At 44.3% G+C, this 25191-nt stretch overlaps 1 protein-coding gene across 1 annotated transcript in view; it reads right to left on the reverse strand.

The window, feature by feature from the left end:
• Positions 1-5531: 5531 nt before the first annotated feature.
• The window catches only part of lcor (ligand dependent nuclear receptor corepressor), an 84304-nt gene continuing 64644 nt past the window's right edge, over positions 5532-25191 (reverse strand). The window contains exons 6-7 of the mRNA XM_061680026.1: positions 18165-18240; positions 5532-8620 (exon numbers count right to left, since the gene is read on the reverse strand). Of these exons, the coding sequence (XP_061536010.1) occupies positions 7450-8620; positions 18165-18240 (1247 nt within the window). The 3' untranslated portion in view covers positions 5532-7449. The remainder of the gene's footprint in view (positions 8621-18164; positions 18241-25191) is intronic.

Below are 25191 nucleotides of genomic sequence, written 5' to 3' on the forward strand. Positions count from 1 at the left end.
GAAAATAATGTCCCACTTTTTCCCCGACTATTAATGTGACTTATAACGTACATCTCAAATGAAAAAATAGAACATAAATGTTGAGCGAGGAAGTAAAAATAATCAACTGAGATAATGTGGTTGCCCAAATAATTCAACCTTGGTTTCACTGGAACATAAAAAATTCTCCCAAACCCATAAAATGTGTTTTTTCTGATTAAACCAAGGGCAAACTTTTTGTCTAAAATTCCAAAAGGTATGTTTGGAGCAAACCTAACACTGCTCATCACCAAACACCGACACTGAATCATGGTGGTGGCAGCACCATGATTTGGGGCTGTTTTTCTTCAGCTGGAACTGGGGAGGGAATTATGAACAGTTCCAGGAATTATGAACAGTTCCATATAGCAGTCAGTGGGTTAATCAGAGACACTTAAATGGTGGCAGGTTTGTGTTGATGCCCATTGAACAAGAGTTTGAATGTGATTGGTTCATTCTGAACACAGCGACATAATAGTTATAAGAAGGCGTGCACACGTGCAACCACATTGTTTCAATTGAATAATTTTACTTCCCCTCTTGAAATGATCAAAATATTTCTTTCAATTGAGTTGTGCAGGTTATAGGTCACATTAATGGTAGAAAAACTTTGGAAATGATCTAGCTTGCGCTGAATCTTTTGATATACCAAAAACTTGGCATTTGAACAAGGTTGTGTAGACTTTTTATATCTACTGTAAAAAGCCAGCGTTCTTCTGAGGAAAGTTGGCCAAAGCTGTCGTTCCCTGGAGGCGTTTGGCCTTTTAAACTCTGTGTTTAGCTTCCTCAAATGCTCACTCAATCGCTTTGACATTTTCCCGAGCGTCCGCCCAGGTTTGAGAGGTTTCTATTAACTCTAAATAAACCCTGCTGATTATTAGCTATTAAGACGACGTAAAAGGTGGGATGGATTTATGTAGCAAAAAGACCAAAACATTTTCCATGTCAGCCCACTGAGTCTGTGATTTTCTTCTGGAAAACGCCTTTTTTTTTTTTTTTTTTTTTTTAAATCTCTCTTTCTATAATGCCCCTAAAATCCCACAAGATGGCACCAAAAAAGTCGTGCTTTGGTGCCATCATGTTGCATAGGAGCTACTGTATGTTGAAGGGAGGGGAGGAGCTAAGTCTATAGGCTAGGAGGGGGAAAAAGTTGTTGCCGAATGTACACACACACTTAGAATGTTTTTTTGTTTGTTTGTTTTTTAACATCAAATCGCCTGTAAGCCGTTTATTTGTGAGGGTAAAGTTGTAAGATGAGTTTGAAATTATATGAAAGTATCTTGGGCTCATGGTTTGAGGTATATTTACGGTTTAAACTATTAATACAGTGTTCCTCGCTATATCCCACATTTTTTAAGTGAGCATTTCTTTGTTTAGGTATACAGGGAAGTCCGAATTTAGAGTTTTGCGCCTTGACTGTAGTACCACGTTGTGCCACAACATGCCAGGCAGCAATGAGGTCTACTGGAAGAGATGCAACGAAATTTCTTGTTTTAAGGTTTATAATTACCGTCATATCTACGCTCATTTCCATTAGCACATCTATAGTATCTATCATTATATGTTAGCATTAAGCATTAAGACTTTCATGAAATGGTTTGGTTAAATATTTTGGTGTTTGATTCGCTCATGTTTGATGCGTCAGTTTTACAGTAAACTTCAACTGGGAGTGACAAATAAACAGCTTGAAGCAAGCACACTTTGACTCTTATTTGGAGAACAGCGAGTCTTCTTTTCATTTCCTCAAAGTGATGTTATACAATAGCCTCCCATTTCTTGACAGTGAAATAGTGAGAACAGGCGCTCTGGAATACTAAAAAAAGTGTGTTTAAATAAGTTTAATTGTTTCTTAATAAATTTAAATGCCTTTCATGCATGTGGAAGGGGTAAACCCTATATAAAAAAGGAGACCCCTATTTTCACCTATTGCAGTCTGGAAACTACTACAATTGTCCATTTAAAAAAATGCTTTTTGACAATGGATGGTCAATGTTCACTTTTGGCAATTGTGGGAATGAGGAGCAGGGAAAAAAGATGTTCACAGAGGCAATGTCGACAAACCAAGCAAACGCACCCACCACCTTTTTCGAATCTAGACGAGCAATTAAACGTCTGAATCCGCCCACTCAACATATGGCTACCTGACAACGAGTGTGCGCATGTTGTTGTGTGTTCGTGTGTGTGTGTGAGAGATCGAGGGAACACGGCAGTGCGTATTCACAGCAAACCTGACTTTTAAAACTTGGCTAAAGAACCTTTTTTCTCAACAGGTCGAAGGAAAATAACACCTACAAGAAGGGTCTTTTAATAAGGGCTAGAAATCTGTAAAGTGGCGGCACTAAAAGTCCTGATTCTTCACGGTTTGTGTGTGTTGCTATTGTACAATCAGTTGCTTTGATAAAAGTGGTCAGACCTGAGGTATCCACGACAATCACAAGAGGAAACAACCACAAAAGGCGTGGACAAGATGGCAGTGGCCAACGTGGCATCTGTGAGGTTTGCAGTTTTGTTTTTTTTCTGGCAGTCTTGGAGACAAAAACATCAAAACAACAAAATAATTAAGCCAAGCACGCACAACATAAAAGCATCACATTTTCCCGCCTAGCGTCTTGTCTCCAATTCCTTAGGTGAGAAAGTCCGGCAAACAAAAAGCGGAGTCAGTTTTCGTCACCCTGGAAGGTGAAACCTGACCACTGAAACCCAAGTTTTTTTAGGCGTCCCGCTAGGATTTATTGTGACTTCTCTAAGGTTGTCTTGTGAGTGTGTTTGTGTGTGAAGAATAAAGAAAGACGAGGTAGGGTGGCAAATATTGGTCAGTCAGACACTTGACGCCTCACCCCCAGCAAGAGGGAGGAGACTTGGAAAAAAAAGAAACAAGAAAAAAAAGAAAAGTGCTAGCGTCGGGAAAAAGATGTTTCCCGTCACTTGGATACAGCTAAATACGAGGCACAGCAAAGTCCTTCTAGTGAGATTGAGGTATAACGTGTGATCCATATATCATCTTTCATACTCTATTCATATCATCTTTAAATACGTCCATCTGCTTCAGGTAGTTACATATGTGCGCCGCTTTTTTTCCAACTAATATTGCTGCCCTCATCCGGACGGCTGCATCCTGAGACGTTTACAGTACTGAAGGCTACCGTTCTCTTCTACATTCAACATGAGAGCCAGTGTGTTGTGTACAAATACATTAATCCTGCTATCATATAATGTGTCACGTAGCCTGAGGAGGACAATGTTGTTACGACCTTGGACAGTCAAAAAACAAGGCGGGACGACAGCAAAAGAAATGGCATGCACCGCCCCAGTCCAGTGGGCTCTTGGAACACTTGAGCCGGTCCACAGCAGCATAAACCCACTAAGCACCTGCACAAGAGGGCCCCCAAGAGCAATTAACAGTCAACACAGTCTGGAGGTTTTTTTTTTTAGGGTGTGGGGCGCGGTAGTAGTAGTATTGACGAAAAACATACATTTTTTAAATTTATACATTCATAATTTTTTTTGATTCAGGTAGTTTTTTTTTAATGAACGCGTTTGCAAATTTTGACATAGTGCCAATTATTATTAATATGTACAGCTCTGGACAAAATTAAGAGACCACTGCAAAATGATCAGTTTTTATTTGCATAAAATGAAAAATGGCCAAAATACCAAAAAACGTCCACACAATGTTTTTATTCCAGAGCTGTATTAAGACGTAATTATTCAACTTAGACATTTTTGTTACCTTACTTCAGGTACCTTCGTTGAGTTACACAATTATTTAAGTATTTGCTTGACATTTTATTGTTTATTTTTTCAATTCTCTGTTTTTGTACACTTGGACAATTTATACACCTAAGTGGTTTTATTTATGGTTGCACTACAAATGATTTTTGCACATTGCTGTTGCAGTAATGTCTTTTAAACCAAAAATAAGTGATAAGTGCTACTAGTTTTTCGTGCAAAAATCTGCGCAATAAGTGCCAATTATGTTGTTTTTTAAACATAAATTCATGCGCTACATGCTAAAAAACAAAATGGATGCCTATTTGTTTTCTAGCTGTTATTGGTCGCGAGTCAGAACCTTTTTTTTCTTTTTAGACACTTCAAATGCTCGGCATTGTTCAAAGTGTGGATGCATTTCATGCAGGACGTCTTTCCCCGTTGGCCACGCATGCCTGCCAATCAAGCCACGAGGGATCGTATGAAACAGCTAACAAGTGGTGCTAATTAAATAAGCATCAATTGTCTAGACAGGATCAGTAGCCAATTGGCCCCAGACCGCATCCTCCCATGAAAAATCAGCCCCAAACCAAAGCGGTGCATGCCATTTTCAAGGAAAACCATCAAATAAATACATGTACAGTACATTTAGAGGAGATTTAGAGAATTGTCAGGGTCAAAAGAACTCTCTCACCAGGCAAGCATCCAGAGCAAACAACAACATTTACCAAACAACAACAACAACAAAACAGAGGTACGGCGCTTCAGACATTACATGAGGAAAAAAACTCACAACATAGATATAACATGCGCACAAAATACTAATTTGTGTGCTTAATATCATTCCCCATGAACAAGTTGGACCTCTGGGTAAGCAATGGAACTCATCTTTGGTAGCCAGAAACTGCAAAATTTCCTCTAACTCGACCTTAGTGTTTCAAGAAAAGATATGCTCCATTTGCTTACCCAACTGTCGAGGAATGATATTAATATTAATTTGCACAGTGTATTTGACCTACTTTGTGGCCAAAAATGTTTTTTATTTCATGCGCACGTTATACCTACTTTGTTTGACATAATTCCCATACAACTTGGACGTCTGGATAAGCAAACGGAGTGCACATTGGTAATAGAAACAAAATTTCCTTGTGGCCACAAATTAGTATTTTGTGCGCACAAATTAGCATTTTGTTTTGCACACGTTGTATCTATATTGCGGCCAGGGTTACATTTTTTCCCTTGTATCATGTCTGGGGCTCCGTACAAAAGACACCAAACAAAAGCATTCTTTCTTCTTTCCATCCGTCCTCTGAGGGATTTTTTTCCCGCCTCTTTTGTCGGCGTGGAGCTGGGAATAAAACACTTCACCCCTCAATCCCCCCAGCGGGAGGCAGACATAAGTGATGTCTCTGTGCGCTAAAGCTAGCACCCCCCACCACCACCAGAGAAAATCTAGGCTACACGGGCAACCTGGCATCTTAAATATCCCAACGTGCTATGATGTGTATTAGTCGTAGGACAGTTGGGATTGTTGTGGTGGTTTTTTTTTTTGGGTGGGGGAGTTGCGGCGCAATGCACGGCGGGTCACCTTAGCCGCTGCACCGCTAGCCATTTTTGCTAAATAGTCTCATTTGAAAGCCACGTCTCAGTTACACCCTGAGTTCACAACCAGCAGAAAAGAAACAATTGGCTTTTGTCGGTCGTAATCATTTATAATATATTAAATCTGACTATCAGCTAATCCCCCCAACCCCACTGCATATGAATCCCTCTGCCCCGCCCCATTATAAATTCAAATTGTCATAGTAAATTGCCTTTAAAACTTGAAATTGGATGGAGAGCAACTTGATTAGCTGAGCTTGATTAGAAGAGAAAAAGGAAAAGAGGAAAGAAAAACATCAGCAAAGTGTCCTGGCTTAGCCGAGGCTAGTTAGCTAGCTCAAGTTGTTAGCCGAGGCCCCGCTAAAACATTAGCATAGGAGCGGGGGCTCATCGAGTGGATAGCAGCCAAGCTTCATGCCCATCCTAAAAGGCAGAAACTGCGACAGGTTTCCACGGTCAGACACCGATGAAGGTCCATGAGGTAGCGCCACCGCCGCTGCAGCTGATCCGCATTTAGATCTGGAGGCAGCGGCGTTGGCGGGCCCTCCCGACCCGGCTTGTGAGACGGACCGTAATAAGTGCATGATGCGAGTGGCAACAATGCCGAGGTAACCTGGTCCGCCAGAGTGCCGGACCCAATGTGTAGTGCAAAAGAAAGCAAAACCCAAAAAATAAAAATAAAATAAAAGAAGGAAAAAATGATCTCACCAGTCAGTAGTTTGTCACAAAACTCACAAACATGCATCCCTGAATGACTTTTTGTTGTGTCTTCTCGTTCCGCGCAAATCTCAGCGGGACATCGTGGGCAGGAAAGAAAGGTCTTGCCGTTAAAGCATCATGGCTACCTGGCAGGCGGGTTCCGATTCACAACCCTGACGAGGAATCTTGACAGCGTTGATTCAAACGTACACTAAATAGTCATTCACCAATCTTTTTTTTTTTTTTTTTTACCGTAAACCCCCCGCCCCTTTTGTCCTTTTGCCCAAATTGGGAGTGTTCCCAAGTGACTGCATTCATAAGCAGATAGGTTCCAGGTCCAGAGAAGCGGTAGGGGCAACGGGTGTTGGATTTCAAGGTTTTTCGGGGCGAGGAAGAGGATTGCAAAATTCTGGGAATTTTCAAAATTGGAAACACTCCATGGGAATTAAGGGGAATTTATGGGATGAAATCAGGAATTTACAAAGTTGAAGGCTGGCTCTCAATAGGGAAATGAAATATATTTTAGTATAATCCTGACTAAAACAACTGACTCACAAGTTTTTCCAGTTTCCATATTTGAGATACGAGCTAGCTTCGGGCATACCGCCACTCGAGTGAACCTTCTATCCATTTTCTGCACTACTTATCCTCACTATGGTTGCGGGCGTGCTGGAGCCTATCCCAGCGATCTTCGGGCGAGAGGCGGGGTACACCCTGAACTGGTCGCCAGCCAATTGCAGGGCATATAGAAACAAACAACCATTCACACTCACATTCATGCATACGGGCAATTTAGAGTCTTCAATTAACTTATCATGCATCACATGGAGAACATGCAAACTCCACATAGGCGAGGCTGGATTTGAACCCGGGTCCACAGAACTGTGAGGCAGACGTGCTAACCAGTCGCTCACCATGCCGCCTCGAGTGAAGTGGGTGGTTGGGGGGGTGGAGCAATAACGATACTGTAATGCCCTTGTATGTGGGCAAAGAGAGCTATCAATTTTGCATGGATCTCTGCTCATAACAAACAAAATGTTTATATTTATGCTCGAATATGATGTCTTTCCAATGAATTACCCTAAATTCCCAGTTAATTCCCATGGAAAGAATATTTCCAAAATTCCCCAGTTTAACTTCCCATACAAATATTCCAGAAACTTTCCAGAAATTAACTAGAAATTTTCCACCCCTTTTCGAACCTACTGGGGATTATCCGCATGCTTGAGAAAATTTCATAAAATTGTCGTTGGTTCTGAGATTTGGGTACAAAAGTCTCAACAACAATGATTCCGATTAGTGGTTGGTCTCCGAAAAACTGTCTTGGTTTACATCCCTGCCTTTGTGCTCGGCCAGGATACTGCAAAGGAAATTGGCACAAATAAAGCCCGGTGGTTCTTGAGGAGTCTTGTGAGGTTGCTTTTAATCGACATGTTCCATCTCTTCCTTGACATCCACCTTTAGCTCAGCAGGCCCGAGGGAGGGGGGTGTGGTGGCAGCATCGTTGCGCGGGATGATGGCAGGCATGTTCGCCGCGTCACCGGGGAACTCCGGGCCGCTTACCTCCATCTTCATCATCAGCTTGAGCTTCTTCTTTGGAGGGTTCTTCAGGGTACCCATACGCTCCTTGACTTTGTACTCCAGAGTGCTGTGCGGGATGCCATACATGTTCTGCGCCTTGGAGACGCTCATCTTGCCACTCATCACCACGGCGATGGCCTCTTCCAGGATCTCGGTGTTATACTGCCGATAGCGCCCCCTCTTCTTCCGTGGCTGCTTGGAGTTGGGGTCCCCCTCCACGTCCGAGGTGGAATATGCTGGCCCGGAGGCAGAGTGTTCCAAGTCAGCAGTCCAGTATTCCGCCGCGCCGTCCAGCAGGCTTCCCAAGCTAGCGCCCCGCCGGTTCTGCTTGGGCAGGATGGCTCTCAGCTTCCGGCTCAAGGCGTTCTCGCTGAGTCCACCGCCGCCTCCGGGTCCAATTCCACCAAAACCGTACAGCTCGGAGGCGGAGGAGTCCCAAGAGAGATCCATGCCCCGAACCTGCGGGATCTTCAGGTCGACGGGGGGTGATTGGTCCCGCTTGGCGTCATGGTGGTTATGCTGGGTCTTCAAGACCTGATTGTGGTGGTGAAGCAGGGAATTCTTGAAGGAGAAGGCTCCGTGGTGGTTGTGGTGTTTCTCTCGGAACGTAGGCAGGTCTTTGAGGCCTCCGAGGGCTCCACTCAGGGCCCCACTGGCCTGTTTCAGCTTCATCAGGCTCTCCAGGTGGGCCTTGCTGCCCCAGAAGGACGAGGAGCCCTTTTGGCCCAGCAGGGAGTGTGACTGGTCGCGAGTGAAGAGGCCGGCTGACTCTAGGCTGGCCAATGACAATGCGGCAGGCTGACTCAGGAGGCGGTGCTTCTGGCTGAGCAGCTCTTCCTTGATGCGCAGCGAGCGGGCTAGTGGCGGCTTAAAGGAGTTGATCAAGTTGTCCCGCAGGCCGTCCTGAAAGCTTTGCGGCAGCACGCCGTCGTCCTCGTCCGCATCCGGCATGGAATGGTCCACCTTTACGGAATGCTCCACCTTCACAGAATGGTCCACCTCCACGGGGTGCCTGTGTGGAGAGAAACAACCAGTGAGAAGTCTGAGATTTGGAAACACTTAGCAACTAGTCTTCTGGTTTAGGAACATTGTTACTTCCGATTTGACCTAAGAACTCAGTCTTGGACCATGTCAAGAACAAGTTAAGAACCGAGTCAAAGGACGGACGGATGGGCGGACAGAGAGACAGAAAGATAGCTCCAGTCCTGCAACAACTCCACTGGCTCCCTGTGTCCAATACCACATCCAATATAAAATACTGATCTGCACCTTCAAGGCCATCAATAACCTTGCCCCTTTCATATCTTGTTGACCTCCTTCACATTACCATACCATCCCCCTCTCCCAGATCTTCATCCTCCATCCACCTCACCATCCCTTCTGCCCGTCTGTCCAGCGTGGGGGACAAAGCCTTCAGCCACTCTGCCCCCCATCTTTGGAACTCACTGCCACCGGACCTCCGAAACACAGTCATTAACCCTTTTCAAATCCAAACTCAAGACACACCTATTCTGGACTGCCTACTCACTTTAACAGTTCCCATATCATATGCCATTTTAATTGATATTTTATGTTCTGTTATCTGCGATTGGCTGGCAACCAGTTCAGGGTGTACCCCGCCTCCTGCCCGTTGATAGCTGGGATAGGCTCCAGCACTCCCGCGACCCTAGTGAGGAGAAGCGGCTCAGAAAATGGATGGATGGATGTTCTGTTATTTTTATTGTATTGCTTGATTCCTTTTAACGGGCTTGAAAGTCACCTATAGATAAAAAGAATCATTATTACGGACGGACTGACTGACGGACGGACGGACGGACGGACGGACTGACTGACTGACTGACTGACTGACTGACATGACAGACAGACAGACAGACAGACAGACAGACAGACAGACAGACAGACAGATAGACAGATAGACAGATAGATAGATAGATAGATAGATAGATAGATAGATAGATAGATAGATAGATAGATAGATAGAGCCTTTTTTATTCAAAAACACAGAAACCTTTTTGGAAGCATTTCCTTAATGGTGATGATAACTTACTTCCACCAAGAAAAATAACCATAGAAGTGGGTCAGCAGCAATGCAGTTCCTGTCCCAATACTTTTGTACATTCAGTATTTCTCTCATTTTTTTATTTTTATTTTTTTAAATTGGATGTCAAATGAACATAGCATTGCGGCAGCATGTTAATGTGTCTGCGCAAGATGAAAGATGCAAAGTGCTTCCACTTAAGTGCTGCCTGGTCGCCATGGCAACAGCAGAAGACAAAAAACACGAGGAGGAAGAGGTAGAAGAAGAAGAGGAGAAAAATAAAGAGGAAGAAGGAGAAAGGAAGAAGAAAAGGAAGAGGAGCAGGAAGAGGAAGGCCACTCTCATATCTTAAAGTGAGGGCTGTAAGACCCATTATTTGACGAGATGGGGACAGTGGAGAAAAGTATCATATTTTTTAGGTGGTCTACAGTGGATATAAAAAGTCCACACACCTCTTTTTAAATGCGAGTTTTTGTGACAAAATTGAGACCAAATAAATAATTTAAAAACCTTTTCACCATTGTGACCGAATAAGCTGTACAACTCAATTTTATTCTTTAAAAACTCTTCCAGAGTGGAAGAAAAAATTAAGTGAAATAATGTGGTGGCAAAAGTGTGCACACCCTCTTATAACTGGGATGTGGCTGTGTTCAGAGTTAAATAGGAGTCAGCTAACACCTGCCAACATTTAAAGTGTCTCTGATAAACCCCACATTAATTTCAGATGTTCTTGTAGACTTTTTCTGACACTTTTTTCGATTGCTGCTGCTGATTGCTATTTGGAACTGTTCATTATTCCTTCCACATGATCAAAGTCGAACCTTTAGGCTTTTAGAGAGCAAAGAAAAAGGCAGGAAAAGCCTGAGAGGGTGTGCAAACTTATACAACCACATTATTTTAGTCATTTATTTTCACTTCCAATGTTGAAAATATGTAAAATTAGTTGTACAGGTTGTATGCCATATTAACGGTTGAAAAAGTTTTGAAAGTCAAATTTTTCTATATCACAAAAATCTGGCATTTGAACAGCGCTGTGTAGACTTTTTATATCCCCTGCACATTCTTTATGCTTGCAGATTTTGAAATTCTCCAAAGCAGCACAGCAATAGTTTCCAACTAACATATGATTTGATTCCCTAAGCGTGACGATTGTGGACAAATTGTGACCGGGAGTCAAGGTCATGTATTTGACGACCGACAATAATCAAATTAAAATAGACTCTTTGAAGAGATTCAGCATTTTAAAAGAGCCATCGAAGAAGCCAATGAACTAAACAAAAGTATAAATCATTATCATTTACTAGGGTCCTGGAATTATTTGTTTGTTATAGGGCTGGGCGATTATATGATTTATGATTTAATTTCCCGTCGATCTCGGTGATCAGCTCTGTGCGCATTTCCTCGATCTAACATGGTGGAAATGTGCGACAAAGCCAATCAGCGTCGTCCTTTTCCTGCTCCACCTCCGTTAGCAAGTTGTGGGAGTAAACAGAAACCGCGCCTCCTAGGCTGGCCCGCCCCATCCCGAAATCGAGACTCCCCGTCCGACTGGAACAATGCTATTAATTAGCTGATGCGCTAGGTTTGTCGGCGCCCTCAAAAACCGTCAACGCAGTATTTATTCGTTTGAAGTACCACCCAAGTTATTATGTGGAAAGCAATAGAAAAAGAAAATCCGAGCGCAGTGAGCACAGAATGTCACTCACTGCTGCAAGCACAAGTAGCTTCAGCAGTTCGCCACTGCTGAGGCCACCAGACCAAAGCAACAATCAATTGTCATTATTCAGGTAGTTTGTAAAGTGGCAAAACTAGTTCATCTGTATTGTTATATAAGATGATGTACATTTGAAAGTAGCAATAATGTTTAATGTTAACAGGGTATGTAGCATCATAACTGGAGAATGATAATGCTTACAATAAAAGGTGTCTTCATTATCCCTGAGGGGGCACTTTGTTTATTTTGTATCTTGTACCTCCAAAAATACTCAGGATTTCAAACTACTGCACTGTTGTCATATTTTTCTTTTCTTTTTTTCTTAAAATCAGATTTTTATTAATTGTTATATTTTTAGACATTCGTTTCACTGTTGAGTGAATTTTTTTCTTATTTATTTTATTTTATTTGTCTTATTTGCTTCGTATGATAATATCATGTTGGGTTACTGTTTTAAATATTGACTATGAGGAGTGTTAAAGTGTTAAGTGTTATTGACTATGAGGAGTGCGTAAATGAAATGCTGAACTACTCTGTTTTCAGGACAGCTGCTTTAAAACTGACACTTTAAAAAGGTTAATAAATAATGTAAAAAAAAAAAAAAAAATCGTGATAATAACTGAGATCAGACCACGAAAAAAATTAAATCAGCATCATTTTTTTTTGCCAGCTAGCCCAGCGTTAGTTTGTTATAAACAACAGAAGCTCTCTGAAAGTTGTGGGGAGACGACAGACGCAGGTTAGTGGATTGCTGGGTTTGTGCAGTCATGTCTCGGGTGCCTACAGTATATAAAGGGGAGTATATAGAAGAGGGTCGGGCGGTGCTCTTCAGCAGGAGCCTGAAAACAGATTATCACAGCGTGGATGGTCTCAGGCTCCAGGAAAGAAATACGAGGTTAGCGAGGGAAGTCATAGTTGACCTTACGAGAGTCATCAGTAAGGCTGACATTAATAATGGTCAACAACACCTCTAATTTACATATTGACATCATTTTGAATGTCTATTCCTCCCTAATGAGCAATATTTATATACTGTACTTCTGAAGTACCATATTTATGATCATATTTAATATGCATCGCAAATGTAGCATATTTACATTCTCCTTAATATCAATATATATCACCTCTCATGAAACATATTTATATCATATTTAATGTCTATCCCCCTAATATACCATATTTACTTGATATTTAATGTCTAATGTACAAAAATTTAATCATCTTATATACGGAAAATGGATGGATGTCTAATGTGGGATATTTACATAATATTTAATTATCTGTTCCATTGTTTCATGCATGACATACTGTAGGTCAAAATGAGTCGGTAAGCCTTTAACTGTTTTTCACCATTTCAGTTTTCACCCACTAATGCACTTGGGTGCAGCATGAGTTCTCCCACTTTACAAGAACCGAGCGCCTTTGTTCGCAACAGTGTTCATGCGGCGTAATTGCGAGTTACTTAGTTATAATTACTTGGCCCATTTTTACCACGACAGCGTGCAGTTAGCTAGCTAGCCATGTCTACAGCCCGAAAATAAATCTTGCCTGAATGCCCCAATTTGTACAACAGCTTGGCCTTCTTATTCTAATTCTCAAACGACGAGGTGACGACACAGATGAGCCAGTCTGCCAGCCGAGAGAAGCTACGGAAGCCTGTACACCAGTGCCTCTCGTTGCAGCAACGGCCTGGTGGGATATATTCCAGCAACCGTAGGCTTTAAACCAGGGGTGTAAAGACTAGTGTCCTAGTTTTTATCAAAACTTTCGCGATCGAGCAAGTACGTGTTACAATTCTCAGACAACATGTCTCAAATTTATAGTTGACAAACCACCCTCAAAAACCTCTAGGTGAGTAAGATAATTTTTCAAATCCATATGGTAATCTATATTATATATTGTTCTATGCTATTGCCAAATGTGATGTAAATTGATCGCACACATTTTTTGGACCCGCTGCTGGCCAGGCCCTTGTGATGTTACTCTGACCCGCCATGATGGCTCATATTTTCCATCGTTGGAAATGCTAATTTCATTAATTTTATCAACTACAAATGCCTCTTACTGTGCTATATTTATTCTGTACAGTGTATTTTAACAACTAATGGAGTGTTTGTTAATTCTCAACTCTTACTTTTTTTTCTATGCATGTTTGACTGCCAAATTAAATCCCACATCACCTGGTTGCCATCTGCAAATTCTGTTCGGCTCTTGGCCATTTAGTAAACCTGGGCGCCCAATGATTACTTAAAGTTTATCGGTATTACGTTTTCTGTTTCTGTGATGAGCAAGCTTTCCAATGATGTCAGCCCTTTAAAATTAGGATAAAGACTAAAAGTTTTGCAGTTTTGAAATTCGGATTCAACAAAAAAGGTCACACTTAAAACGTCAAAAAATAATGTCTTTGTATTAAGACGTGGTCAGAAATTGGTGCATTTTCACCGGTTTTAAAGATTCAAAACGTTTCCTACTATTTGTCACAGGAAAATTATACTTACATTAAGATCCGTCTAATGCTAATGCTGGTCTCATATAAATCAATTAAAATTTTACAAACACACTTGGATTTCGTTGTTGTAAAGTTGTGGGATTGTAGCATTTTCTCACAGGTGATTCGCACTGTTTGTCAAACGTTTGCTGCATTTCTTGAAATGCTGTTTTTGTATTCTATAATATAGTGTAGCACTCCTTCAGTGATGTAGCAAACTAAACCTTCTGTGGGGACAGTATTTACTTATTTACTTTGTCAACCAAAACACCTCAGTCTTACGCAGTCAGCACATACACAATGAATGGGCTCTTCGACGACGCGGTGATGCGCTTTGTAGAGTGAATCCTCTTGTCGCTCAGTCTCTTTAGAGACGTAGAAAACCAGCAGCATATAAGGAAGACAGGAAAATTAGGGTAGTGGGTCATGCTCAGTGTTATTTTTAGTACATGCCGTGAGCAACAAAATAATGGATGACGGGCCACAAATGGCCCGCAGGCCGTAGTTTGGACACCTACTTTAAGCAGATATATTTTTGCTGCTCGAACATGTAGGGATGTGTAGGCATAAAAAAGTTGCTAGACAAAGTGGTATTCATTTTTCAGCGGGCGTGGTTTCACACATTCAAGGGACATGCCCACGGCATTTGAGAGAAGAGACAAGGGCTTGCTTGATGTGTCATGATTTTGAAGCCTCATTTTCTAATGTTGCCTTTTTTTTTTTTTTTAATCACTCAAATTTGGCACGGTTGTTAACAACACTTCAGTCTAGTGTGTACAATTTAGAAGATATTTGTCATTTGTTTCTATGCCAGCCCATCGAAATTCATGGCGCAAGAAAAGGTTGGGGACCACTTTATTGTGCTGAAAAAAATATCAATAATGTCATCGATAAATCGACTTTGACGCTTTGATTACATTATAGTCAGCTACAAAAACAAAAATTTGGTCATTGAACCCTTTTTATGTACTAACGAGGACCCCGCTAGGCCAGGCCGACCCTGAATAGCAAAAATCTGCGAATTATTGATGCTCATTGCCATGAAAAAAAAGTCCACTAATTTAGCATGTTTATATTATATTTATTTACTGTACATATTAACATCCTATTTAATGTCTACTTTAGCCTATTTCCATGAATATACAGTATCTCAAAATTATCATACTTACATGGTAGTTAACTGTAAATATTTACACTCTATTTAATGTGTAATATAGCATGATTCAATGTATTTCTGATGTTTCATCCAGTATGTTGTCAGTTCAGAAAAAAGCAATCAACCTGCTGAGTGAGGGAGTGCGCATGGGGGAGTAGTAATCCATCCATGACTGAATATTTCATGAGCAAATCATTAGAGAATCCCACTGGGGCTCCGCGCCTTAGGGGGGCCTTCAGGGGACCCCTGAAGATCCCCGGGCTGGATTCTGACTCCTGTCCTGAGGGCCTGTGCTGCATTTGGAAGCAGGAAATTTGAGAAGCACCTCCCCCATCAAAGTGGACGGAAATATCAGGGAATGTTGCAGTGTACAGTGTTACCCTGAATGGACCAGCACTTGTTTGGTTTTCATTGTGTTAGAAATGATAACAATAGTGATGCACAATACATATAGATAGGCTACGATGTGCCTCCCTAACCCTGCCTTGAACCCTGATTTTAACTTTGAAACCATAACCAAGGCTTCAAGCCCCACTTTACAACCCTAACATTGCTTGAAACCCTAATTTAAAAACCCCAATTAGAATACTTGAACCTCTAACTCTTGTTTAAAACCTGACACCTTAATTTGAAACCCTAACATAGGCTTGAAATCCTATCTCATTTAGAACCTTAATGCAGAATTGACACACTAATTTGAAACCCAAACCTTAGCTTGAAAGCCCAATTTGAAACCTTAAGTTTTGCTTAAAACCCTAACGCGTGTTTGACACCCTAATTTGAAAACCCTATAACAGGCTCGAAACCCAAATTTGAGACACTAACCCTGGCTTGAAACCCGAAGCCTTGATTGATTGAAGACTCTAAATTGCCCGTAGGGGTGAATGTGAGTGCAAATGGTTGTTTGTCTCTGTGTGCCCTGCGATTGGCTGGCGACCGGTTCAGGGTGTAACCCGCCTCCCGCCCAAAGATAGCTGCGATGGGCTCCAGCAGCCCGCGACCCTAGTGAGGATAAGCGGTAAAGAAATTGGATGGATGGATGGATGGATGGGTCAGTTCCACACACATTGCCTTTTAGTTCATAGGTTTGCTATTGATACTGGTTATAAACAACCTCCAGTCAAATGTTCATTTTAATCTATGCTACAGGCTGCGAAGAGAATGGATGTTCATAATTTGAATACCCTTTATTTAAACCATGCAAACTTTTTTTACCCAAACCCCTAAAAGAATCGGAACCGAGAATCGTTTGGAACCGGAACCGAACTAAGGAACTGGAATCGGAACCGCTTAAATTCAAACTGTGCCCCACCCGAACCTCAACGCACCCGGCTGTCAAACTCCTGAAGTTTGCAGAGGACGCCACAGTCATCGGCATCATCAAAGATGGTGATGAGTCTGCGTATGGACAGGAAGTGGAGCGGCTGGAGCTGTGGTGCGGCCGACACAACCTGGAGCTGAACACGCTCAAGACTGTAGAGATGATCGTGGACTTCAGCAGGCATCCTTCGCCACAGCTGCCCCTCGTGCTGTCCAACTGCCCTGTGTCAACTGTTGAGACCTTCAAGTTCCTGGGAATTAGTCTCTCAGGACCTGAAGTGGGAGATCAACATCAACTCCATAGTCAAAAAGGCCCAGCAGAGGATGTACTTCCTGCGGCTTCTGAGGAAGCACGGCCTGCAACAGTAGCTGTTGAGGCAGTTCTACACATCAGTCATCAAATCAGTCCTGTGTTCTTCCATCACAGTCTGGTTTGGTGCTGCTACAAAAAGGACAAACTCCGACTGCAACAGAGAATCAAAACTGCTGAAAAGATTCTCGGTACCCCCCTAACCACCCTTGAGGATTTGCACACTGCCAGAACAAAGAGCATGCAAAATCCTCTTGCACCCTCCACATCCTGGTCACCACCTCTTCCAGCTCCTTCCCTCAGGTAGGCGCTACCGAACAATGCAAACTGAAACAATCCGACATTCCAACAGCTTCTTCCCTCTTGCCATTAACTTCTTAAACCAGTTAACTTACAATTCCATTGGATCATGCTGCCAATTTTTGTCTTGAGTTTGTTGTCACATCTCTGTTGGGCCAATTATACATTACTCGTGCACTCACTGTAGGAGTCTCACCACGCAGCACTATTTGCATATCTGTTGTTGACCAATACTGGCCACTTATGTGCCTGAGTAGCATGCGCAACATTTGCACAATCGACAGTGTTCCAGATTATCGCACTACTACTTTAAATTGCATACATTTCTTGAAGTCTCTGCGCCCTTTGCACAATGGCCATTGCACCGGACTATTGTTCTATTAGTCATTTCAAACTGCTCTAATTGCTAGAGGACCCAGTATCATTTTGCACAATTGTCAAAAAAATAAATAATAATAATTGTTTACCACATTACTGGTAACGTTTTATTGCTCAGTTAGTCATTTTTTTTTATGTCCTTATGTCTCAAAAGTATTCTTTGTCAATTGACTGTCTGTTGTCGTACTAGAGTGGCTCCAACTACTGGAGAAATATTCCTTGTGTTTTTTTACATACATGGCAAATAAAGATGATTCTGATTCTGATCTCAAATTGAAATCCATCCATCCATTTTCTGAGCCGCTTCTCCTCACTAGGGTAGCGGGCACGCTGAAGCCTATCCAAGCTATCATCGGGCAGGAGGCGGGGTACACCCTGAACTGGTTGCCAGCCAATCGCAGGGCACATACAAACAAACAACCATTCGCACTCACATTCCCACCTACGGGCAATTTAGAGTCGTCAATTAACCTACCATGCATGTTTTTGGGATGTGGGAGGAAACTGGAGTGCCCGGAGATAACCCACACAGGCACGGGGAGAACAGGCAAACTCCACACAGGCGGGGCCGGGGATTGAACCCGGGTCCCCAGAACTGTGAGCCAGACGCTCTAACCAGTCGTCCACAGGTGTCGCCCAAATTTAAATCCCAATTTGAAACCCAAACCCTTGTTTAAAACTTTAACATGGGCTTAAAAACCCAAACTTGAACTCTAACCCTGGCTGGTGTTTAATTGAGAGAACAGCAAGCACTTCCTGTGTGCAGCCAAAAGTCAAGTGATTGAGTGACAGGCATACGCGACACACAGTGTTTTCTTTTGTTTTGATTGACAGGTACGACATGTGCGTTACCCTTTGAGTCCATGTGTTGAGGAGAAGCCCTGCTTATCACACTGGTTCTTCTTGGTGGAAAGATCCAGAACGCCATCTGAACAAAACACAAAAACAAATCCAATTACAGATTATAATCAATATTTTTTTTTCCCTTCGATAAAAAGAACAAGGACAAGTCATATTCAAATGAAGTTGAAACAAACACAGGCCTTCAAGTTTTTTCCATTAACTTGTACCAACTTCCAATGATCGAATAGAAATAAGATATTTTTTTTCTTTATACACAGGAAGTCCTCGATTTACGAACGAGTTCCGTTCCTACGCTGGCGACGTAACACGAATTTCCACGTAAGTCGGATTTCACCGTTAAAGTCGAAATTTACAGCGAAATACTTCTGTTACGGTTATTGTCCCACGTGATTGTGACAGCAAGCTCAGTGTGTGTGTGCGTGCGCGTCGATGTGTGAGTGAGACGGGACTGCGCAGGCGTCGTCCGGCGGGACTGCGAAGGAGGAAGGAGTGCTCGCCGGTGCGAGTGTGTACAGTAGCAAGTGTAGTGACGGCGACGGGGGAAGAGTAGCGATTAGCGGAGGACCTGTTGACGTTGAATGTGCAGAGGAGCTAATAAAGCCATTATAAAGCAGCAAATTGGTGCTTCGTGCCTTTATTGTTGCCGCCACCCAGCTCAGTTGTGCAACGAGAGAAGGGAGTTAACCCCTGCATCTCCCAACCACGGTCAGGTGACCGTAGCAGTAAAGTTTAACATTTCGTATAAAGAAAATAAAATACATTAAAATAAAAAAATAAGATGCTGTATTTCCCTTTACTGCTGAGAGTGTGAAAAAAAGGAGGGCGAAATATAAAGATACTCCTGCCGCACAAAAACAGACAAGCACTATGCAGTAGCTCAGCAGAAACACTATGGTGCTGGGACAACATGGCGGACGAGGCACGGGCGTCGTAAAGTCGAAACGTCGTAGGTCAAGTGTGTCATAACTCGAGGACTTGCTGTATAATGTGAAAATAAAAGTGCTTCTTGTTGGGGAGAAAATATCCCTTTAAACACAATCCTTAATATATTTTAATAAATAATTTTTTGAAACATCAATAAATGAACACAAATGGTCCATTGCAATTAGAGTGAATCTATCATAATTGGAATAAATTGTATCGTATCATGACTAAAGTGAATCATATCATAATTGGAGTGAATCGCTTGGTCGTGTAATTGGAGTGACTCATATTACAATTGAAGTTAATAGTATGGCATCATTTTGTATTGCAATTGGAGTGAATCATAATATATAGAAATCACAGTGAATCATATCAGATCGAATCGCATCGTAACTGGAGCGACTCGTATCGTAATCGGAGTGACTCAATGGCCTGTGATTCGTACCGTATTGTAATTGGGGAGTGACTCATATAGCATTGCAATTGGAGTGACACTGTGACCCCCTGCAGTGTAGCCTTTTCGTACCAAACTTATGTATAATTTTATCAAATTGTACATCAATTTATTTCAACCACTAACAGTGAGATAAAGATAAAAGCGAATCAAAAACCAAAAATTAAAATGATGTTGATCATTTACATTCTTTCACAATGTTTGTGATGTCATGATCCATGTCCTGCAGTTCCTCTTTTGCAGCTTGGGTGACGCCGTGTGGCTTGTCTCTCCCCCTCCCCTCTCCCGAGCAATCAGCAGCACCTGTGCAGCGCACCTATCTTCAAGCAGCACTGATTACTACCTGCATTTAAAGCCTGTCTAGTTCTACAGCCTTTGCCTGGGTATTGACCCTTATCGTGACTCACCGGCTGACTCTCATACTCCCAGGTTTTTGGTGATACAATTGTAAGATCCTACAACCCGCATCTATACTCAACCGATCGTGTTCTACCCCGTGTCTAATGTTCCTTCCATGCCTTCCCCGCCTCGCTGTCCGCTCCAGCCACGCCGGCAAGCTACACCACCTGCTCACGTTCCTGCTTTCTGCCCGCTCGTTGTTCCCGACAGCCCGTCACCTCGGCTTGGATATCCTTGCTTGTGCCAACCTCCAATAAACCATTCTAAAATCTACTCCCTCTGCCTCAGTCTGCTCTTGGGTCCAATTCACATCCTACTACTCTCCGTGACAGAATACTCAGGCCATGACGGACCCAGCGACTACTGAAGCGTTGAGGGAAGCGCTCGCCCATCAGGGTGAGCATATCGCCAGACAAGACCAAAACTCTCTGCGAGATAATGGATTCATTCAATGCCCTTACACAACAAGTACCCCTCCTGTCCTCTCAGAGCCACTTCAGCAATCCTCGCGTGAGTATTCCTCCCGAGCCCGCAGCCTCCGACCAACCCCGCCTCCCGTACAAAGAGCCGCACGTTCCTCCTCCCAAACTTTACTCCGGGGATCTAGGTTCATGTAGCCAATTTGTATTAAATTGTACTTTAGTATTCGACCTCCAGCCGCTGAGATGAGATTTTGTCGGTTGGATAGACAAATCTAAGATAGCTTTTGTCATTAACCTCCTGTGCGGAAGAGCTGCCAAGTGGGCCACTGGCATAATTCTTCCCCGGTACTCACCTCACTAGACTCCTTCATGGCAGAACTCAAAAAAGTTTTCGATCACCCCGTTAAGCGTAGGGAAGCGACTCGGTGTCTCCTAGCTCTCACCTAAGGTTCGAGTTCCGTAGCATCCTACTCCATCGATTTCCGGATACTCGCGAGAGAATCTGTGTGGGATGACGCAGCGCTAAGGGGAATTTTTTTTAAAAGGGCTATCAGAACAACTTAAGGACGAGCTTGCGACCAGGCACGAACCCACCTCCCTCAAGAACCTTATTGCGTTAGCTATTAAACTAGACAACCGCCTCCGAGAGAGAGCTCATGAGCGGGGAGTTAAGACACATAGTTTCGCTCCACCCACCGTGGCTGCGCACCCAACGACTGAACTGAACCCCCTGTCGCCTCCTTTTCACCCCCCACTGGACCAGAAGAACCTATGGAACTAGGCAGGACCCGGTTAGACCCCCAGGAATGACAGCGCCGCTTCACTCAGCGACTATGCATCTATTGTGGACAGCCTGGTCACTTTATTGCCAGCTGCACTCTCAAGCCAAAAGAGCCCCTCCCATCTCCTAAGAAGGTTACGGCCCTGGACGGGCGACTTATCTCCCCTGTCACCCACCAAACTGTACCATTTAACCTGCTCATTTATGGGAATCACCGTGAAACACTCCAATTATTTGTCATCCCTTCCCCGGAGACGCCACTTGTCCTCGGCATCCCGTGGCTCAAACAACACAACCCTGCCATAGAATGGACCCACCTGTCTATCACTGTTTGGAGTCACTTCTGTCATTCCCACTGTCTCCTTTCGGCCTTCCCGTCCTCCACCACACCTCAGCCACCAGTAGCACCTACCGATCTCTCCCGAGTCCCAGAAAATTACCACGATCCATCCCCCGTGTTCAGCAAGGACCTAGCCATCTCTCTTCCCCCCCCACTCCCCCTATGATTGCGCCATTGAACTCTTGCCGGGAGCCCCTCTTCCCTCCAGCCACCCCTTTAATCTCTCCCGTCCCAAAAAAGAGGCGACTCAAAGTTATATCCGTGACTCCCTTGCTTCTGAACTCATCCGGGCCTCTTCTTCCCCTGTGGGGGCATGCTTCTTTTTCGTAGAAAAAAAAGATACCACTCTTCGCCCCTGCATTTATTTCCGAGGCCTCAATGACATCACCGTTAAAAGCAAAGCATCGACAGCCCCTTATTGACCCCTCTTTTGAACCCCTCTGCGACGCCCAGATTTTCACGAAATTGGATTTACGCAATGCACACCATTTCATCCGCATCAGAGAAGGGCACGAATGGAAAACGGCTTTCTATACCCCCCTTGGACAATTCAAGTACCTGGTCAAGCCGTTTGGATGAACAAACGATCCTGCCGTTTTTCAAAGCTTCATCAATGACGTCGTCTGTGACATGCTGAACCGGTTCGTTTTCGTCTATCTTGACAACATACTCATCTTCTCCCGCTCCCCCGAAGAACATGGCCATCATGTCCGTCAAGTCCTCCAACGCCTTCTTGAGAACAGTCTTTTAGTGAAACCTGACAAATGACTCACTTCTTGTGATACATCATCGCAAAAGGACAGTTATAACCCGACCCAGCAAAGATCCAAGCAGTCATCAACTGGCCCATTGCGTCCACCCGCAAGGAGCTTCAACACTTTCTTGGTTTCGCCAATTTCTTTCGACGTTTCATCCGTGACTACAGCAAGGTTGCTGTAACTCTCACTAGTCTCACCTCTACCAGCTCACCTTTCCACTGGACCCTCGCTGCATCGCAAGCCTCAAAGAACTGTTAACCAGTGCTCGCATCCTGTGACACCCTAACCCCTCCCTCCAGTTTGTGGTGCAGGTTGACGCCTCTGGCACGGGGGCGGGAGCTGTCCTCTCCCAGGAGGACCCAGTTTGCCAAAAACGGCATCCCTGTGCCTTTTTCTCCCGACGCCGGTCTTCATCCAAGCCTAACTATGACATCGGGAACCGTGAGTTGCTAGCCATTGTTTGGGGCCTGGAGGAGTGGAGGCACTGGTTGGAGGGGACCATTACACCCTTTATAATATGGACTGACCATAAAAAACAAAGCCCACCTCCGTTCCGCCAAGCGGCTTAATCTCCGGCAAGCTCACTGGGCTTTATTTCTCAGCCGGTTCAATTTCTGCCTTTCCTTCCGCCCGGGTTCGCGCAATGGCAAGCCTGATGCCCTCTCCCATATGTCTGCACCCGCTTCCAGTCCAACTGAACCAGAACCCATCCTCCGTTCCTCGTGCTTCATGGGAGGAGCCACTTGGGAAATCGAACAAGTGGTTAAAGAAGCTCAGGAGACTCACCCGGATAACATGACCGGACCTCCCAACCGACTGTTCGTACCCTATTCCGCACACTGACATCCTTCAGTGGGCCCACAACTCCAAGCTCACCTGTCATCCCAGCATCACCCGCACCATCCATTTTATCCAGCAGCACTTCTGGTGGCCCAGTCTAGCCAAGGACACCCGTGAGTTTGTCCTTGCCTGCTCCGTCTGTGCCCAAGGTACGGCCTCACATCAACCCCCAGCTGGTCTGCTGCGCCCCTTACCCATTCCACGCCGCCCTTGGTCCCACATCTCCCTGGACTTAGTCACCGGCCTACCTCCATCTGAAGGTAACACCGTCATCCTTACCATTATTGACCAGTTCTACAAGTATGTTCACTATGTACCTCTTCCCAAATTGCCCTCTGCTTTTGAGACTGCTAACCTTCTTGTCCTCCATGTGTTCAGACTTCATGGTATCCCTGTTGACATTGTATTGGACCGGGGTCCTCAGTTCTCATCCCAGGTCTGGGAAGAGTTCTGTAAGGAGGTGGGTGCAGCAGCCAGTTTGTCTTCCTGCTACCACCCCGCAGTGAGGGAGCATCTCCAACTGGTCCAGTCGGTGTGGACGTCAGGGCTGCTTTAACTCGGTCGGCGGAGAAGAATATCGCTCCCCATATCTGTATATACGGTGAGTCAGATGGTGTGGCTTTCCTCCCGGGACCTCCCTCTGCAAACCGAGTCGCGTAAGCTCACGCCGCGCTTCATTGGACCTTTTCTAGTCACCAAAGTCATCAATCTCACCTCTGTACAGTTGAAGCTGCCCCAGTCTCTCAAGATTCATCCCATTTTTCATGTGTCTCTGCTCAAGCCTGTCTCCACCAGTGTCATCGACAACCATCCTACCTTCTTGGTATCACGCATCCTGGATGTATGGCCCCGGGGAAGGGGGTTTCAGTTCCCCGAGGACTGGTTGGGTTATGGTCTGGAGGAGCGTTCCTGGATTTCATGTAAGCTGATTTTGGATGACTCTCTTATTAGGGACTTCTATGCCGCTCACCCTGGGAAGCCTGGTAGGACGCCTGGACGCGTCCGTTGAGGAGGGTTACTGTCATGATCCATGCCCTGCAGTTCCTCTTTTGGAGCTTGGATGGGGCCGTGTGCCTTGTCTCTCCCCCTCCCCCTCCTTCTCCCTAGCAATCAGCAGCACCTGTGCAGCGCACTTGTGTTCAAGCAGCACTGATTACTACCTGCATTTAAAGCCAGTCTAGTTCTACAGCCTTTGCCTGAGTATTGATGCTTATCGTGACTCATCAGCAGACTCTCGTACTCCCAAGTTTTTGGTGATACGATTGTATGATCCTACAACCCGCATCTGTACTCACCCGATTGTGTTCTTCCCCGTCTCCAGTATTCCTTCCGTGCCTTCCCCGTCTCGCTGACCGCTCCAGCCACGCCGCCAAGCCACACCACCTGCTCACGTTCCCGCTTTCTGCTCGCTGCTTGTTCCCGACGGCCCGCCACCTCGACTTGGATATCCTTGCCTGTGCCAATCTACAATAAACCATTCTAGAATCTACTCCCTCCGCCTCAGTCTGCTCTTGCGTCCAATTCATATCCTACTTTGCTCCGTGACATGTGATGTATATCATTTGCATATAATAACAGTGTAACGTTCTCATTTTATTCTTCCAATTCAGACTAAGGCTAGTTGAATTGGGGGACATCTGATTTTATCATTGAGGTCAAAGGCCTCTCTGTTTATGAATGGGTGATAAAGACCCGGAGGTTAACTAAACAATTTTAAGGGGAACAGGCCCGGGTGGGGGAGAGGAGTCCGACACTGTGGCATCACTTTGAGCCAGAATGAGCTTGATTGATTGGCAGGAACTAATACAATTTTTGGAAGTGAGAAAGAGCAACACCCAGTTGGCCGAAGCTTGAGGCACACCCCTATATTGGGATCCTTTAAAAACGCATGGCAGGGCAGAAAGCGCAATTCAATCTGAGTTGCCCGGGACAACGCCAGCCTGGATTTCCAGCACAGAAAACGCTTAATGTTTTATGTATTTATTGTGAGTGTGTGTGCGTGTGTGTGAGCACACACGGGAACATGTGGCTACCATGGCATACCTGTTTTATAATAGATAGTGTTGCGTGTGACTGCATGAGCGCACCAGTCGTGTC

The sequence above is a fragment of the Phycodurus eques genome, chromosome 6, assembly GCF_024500275.1.
Source record: "Phycodurus eques isolate BA_2022a chromosome 6, UOR_Pequ_1.1, whole genome shotgun sequence".
Taxonomy (NCBI): Eukaryota; Metazoa; Chordata; class Actinopteri; order Syngnathiformes; family Syngnathidae; genus Phycodurus; species Phycodurus eques.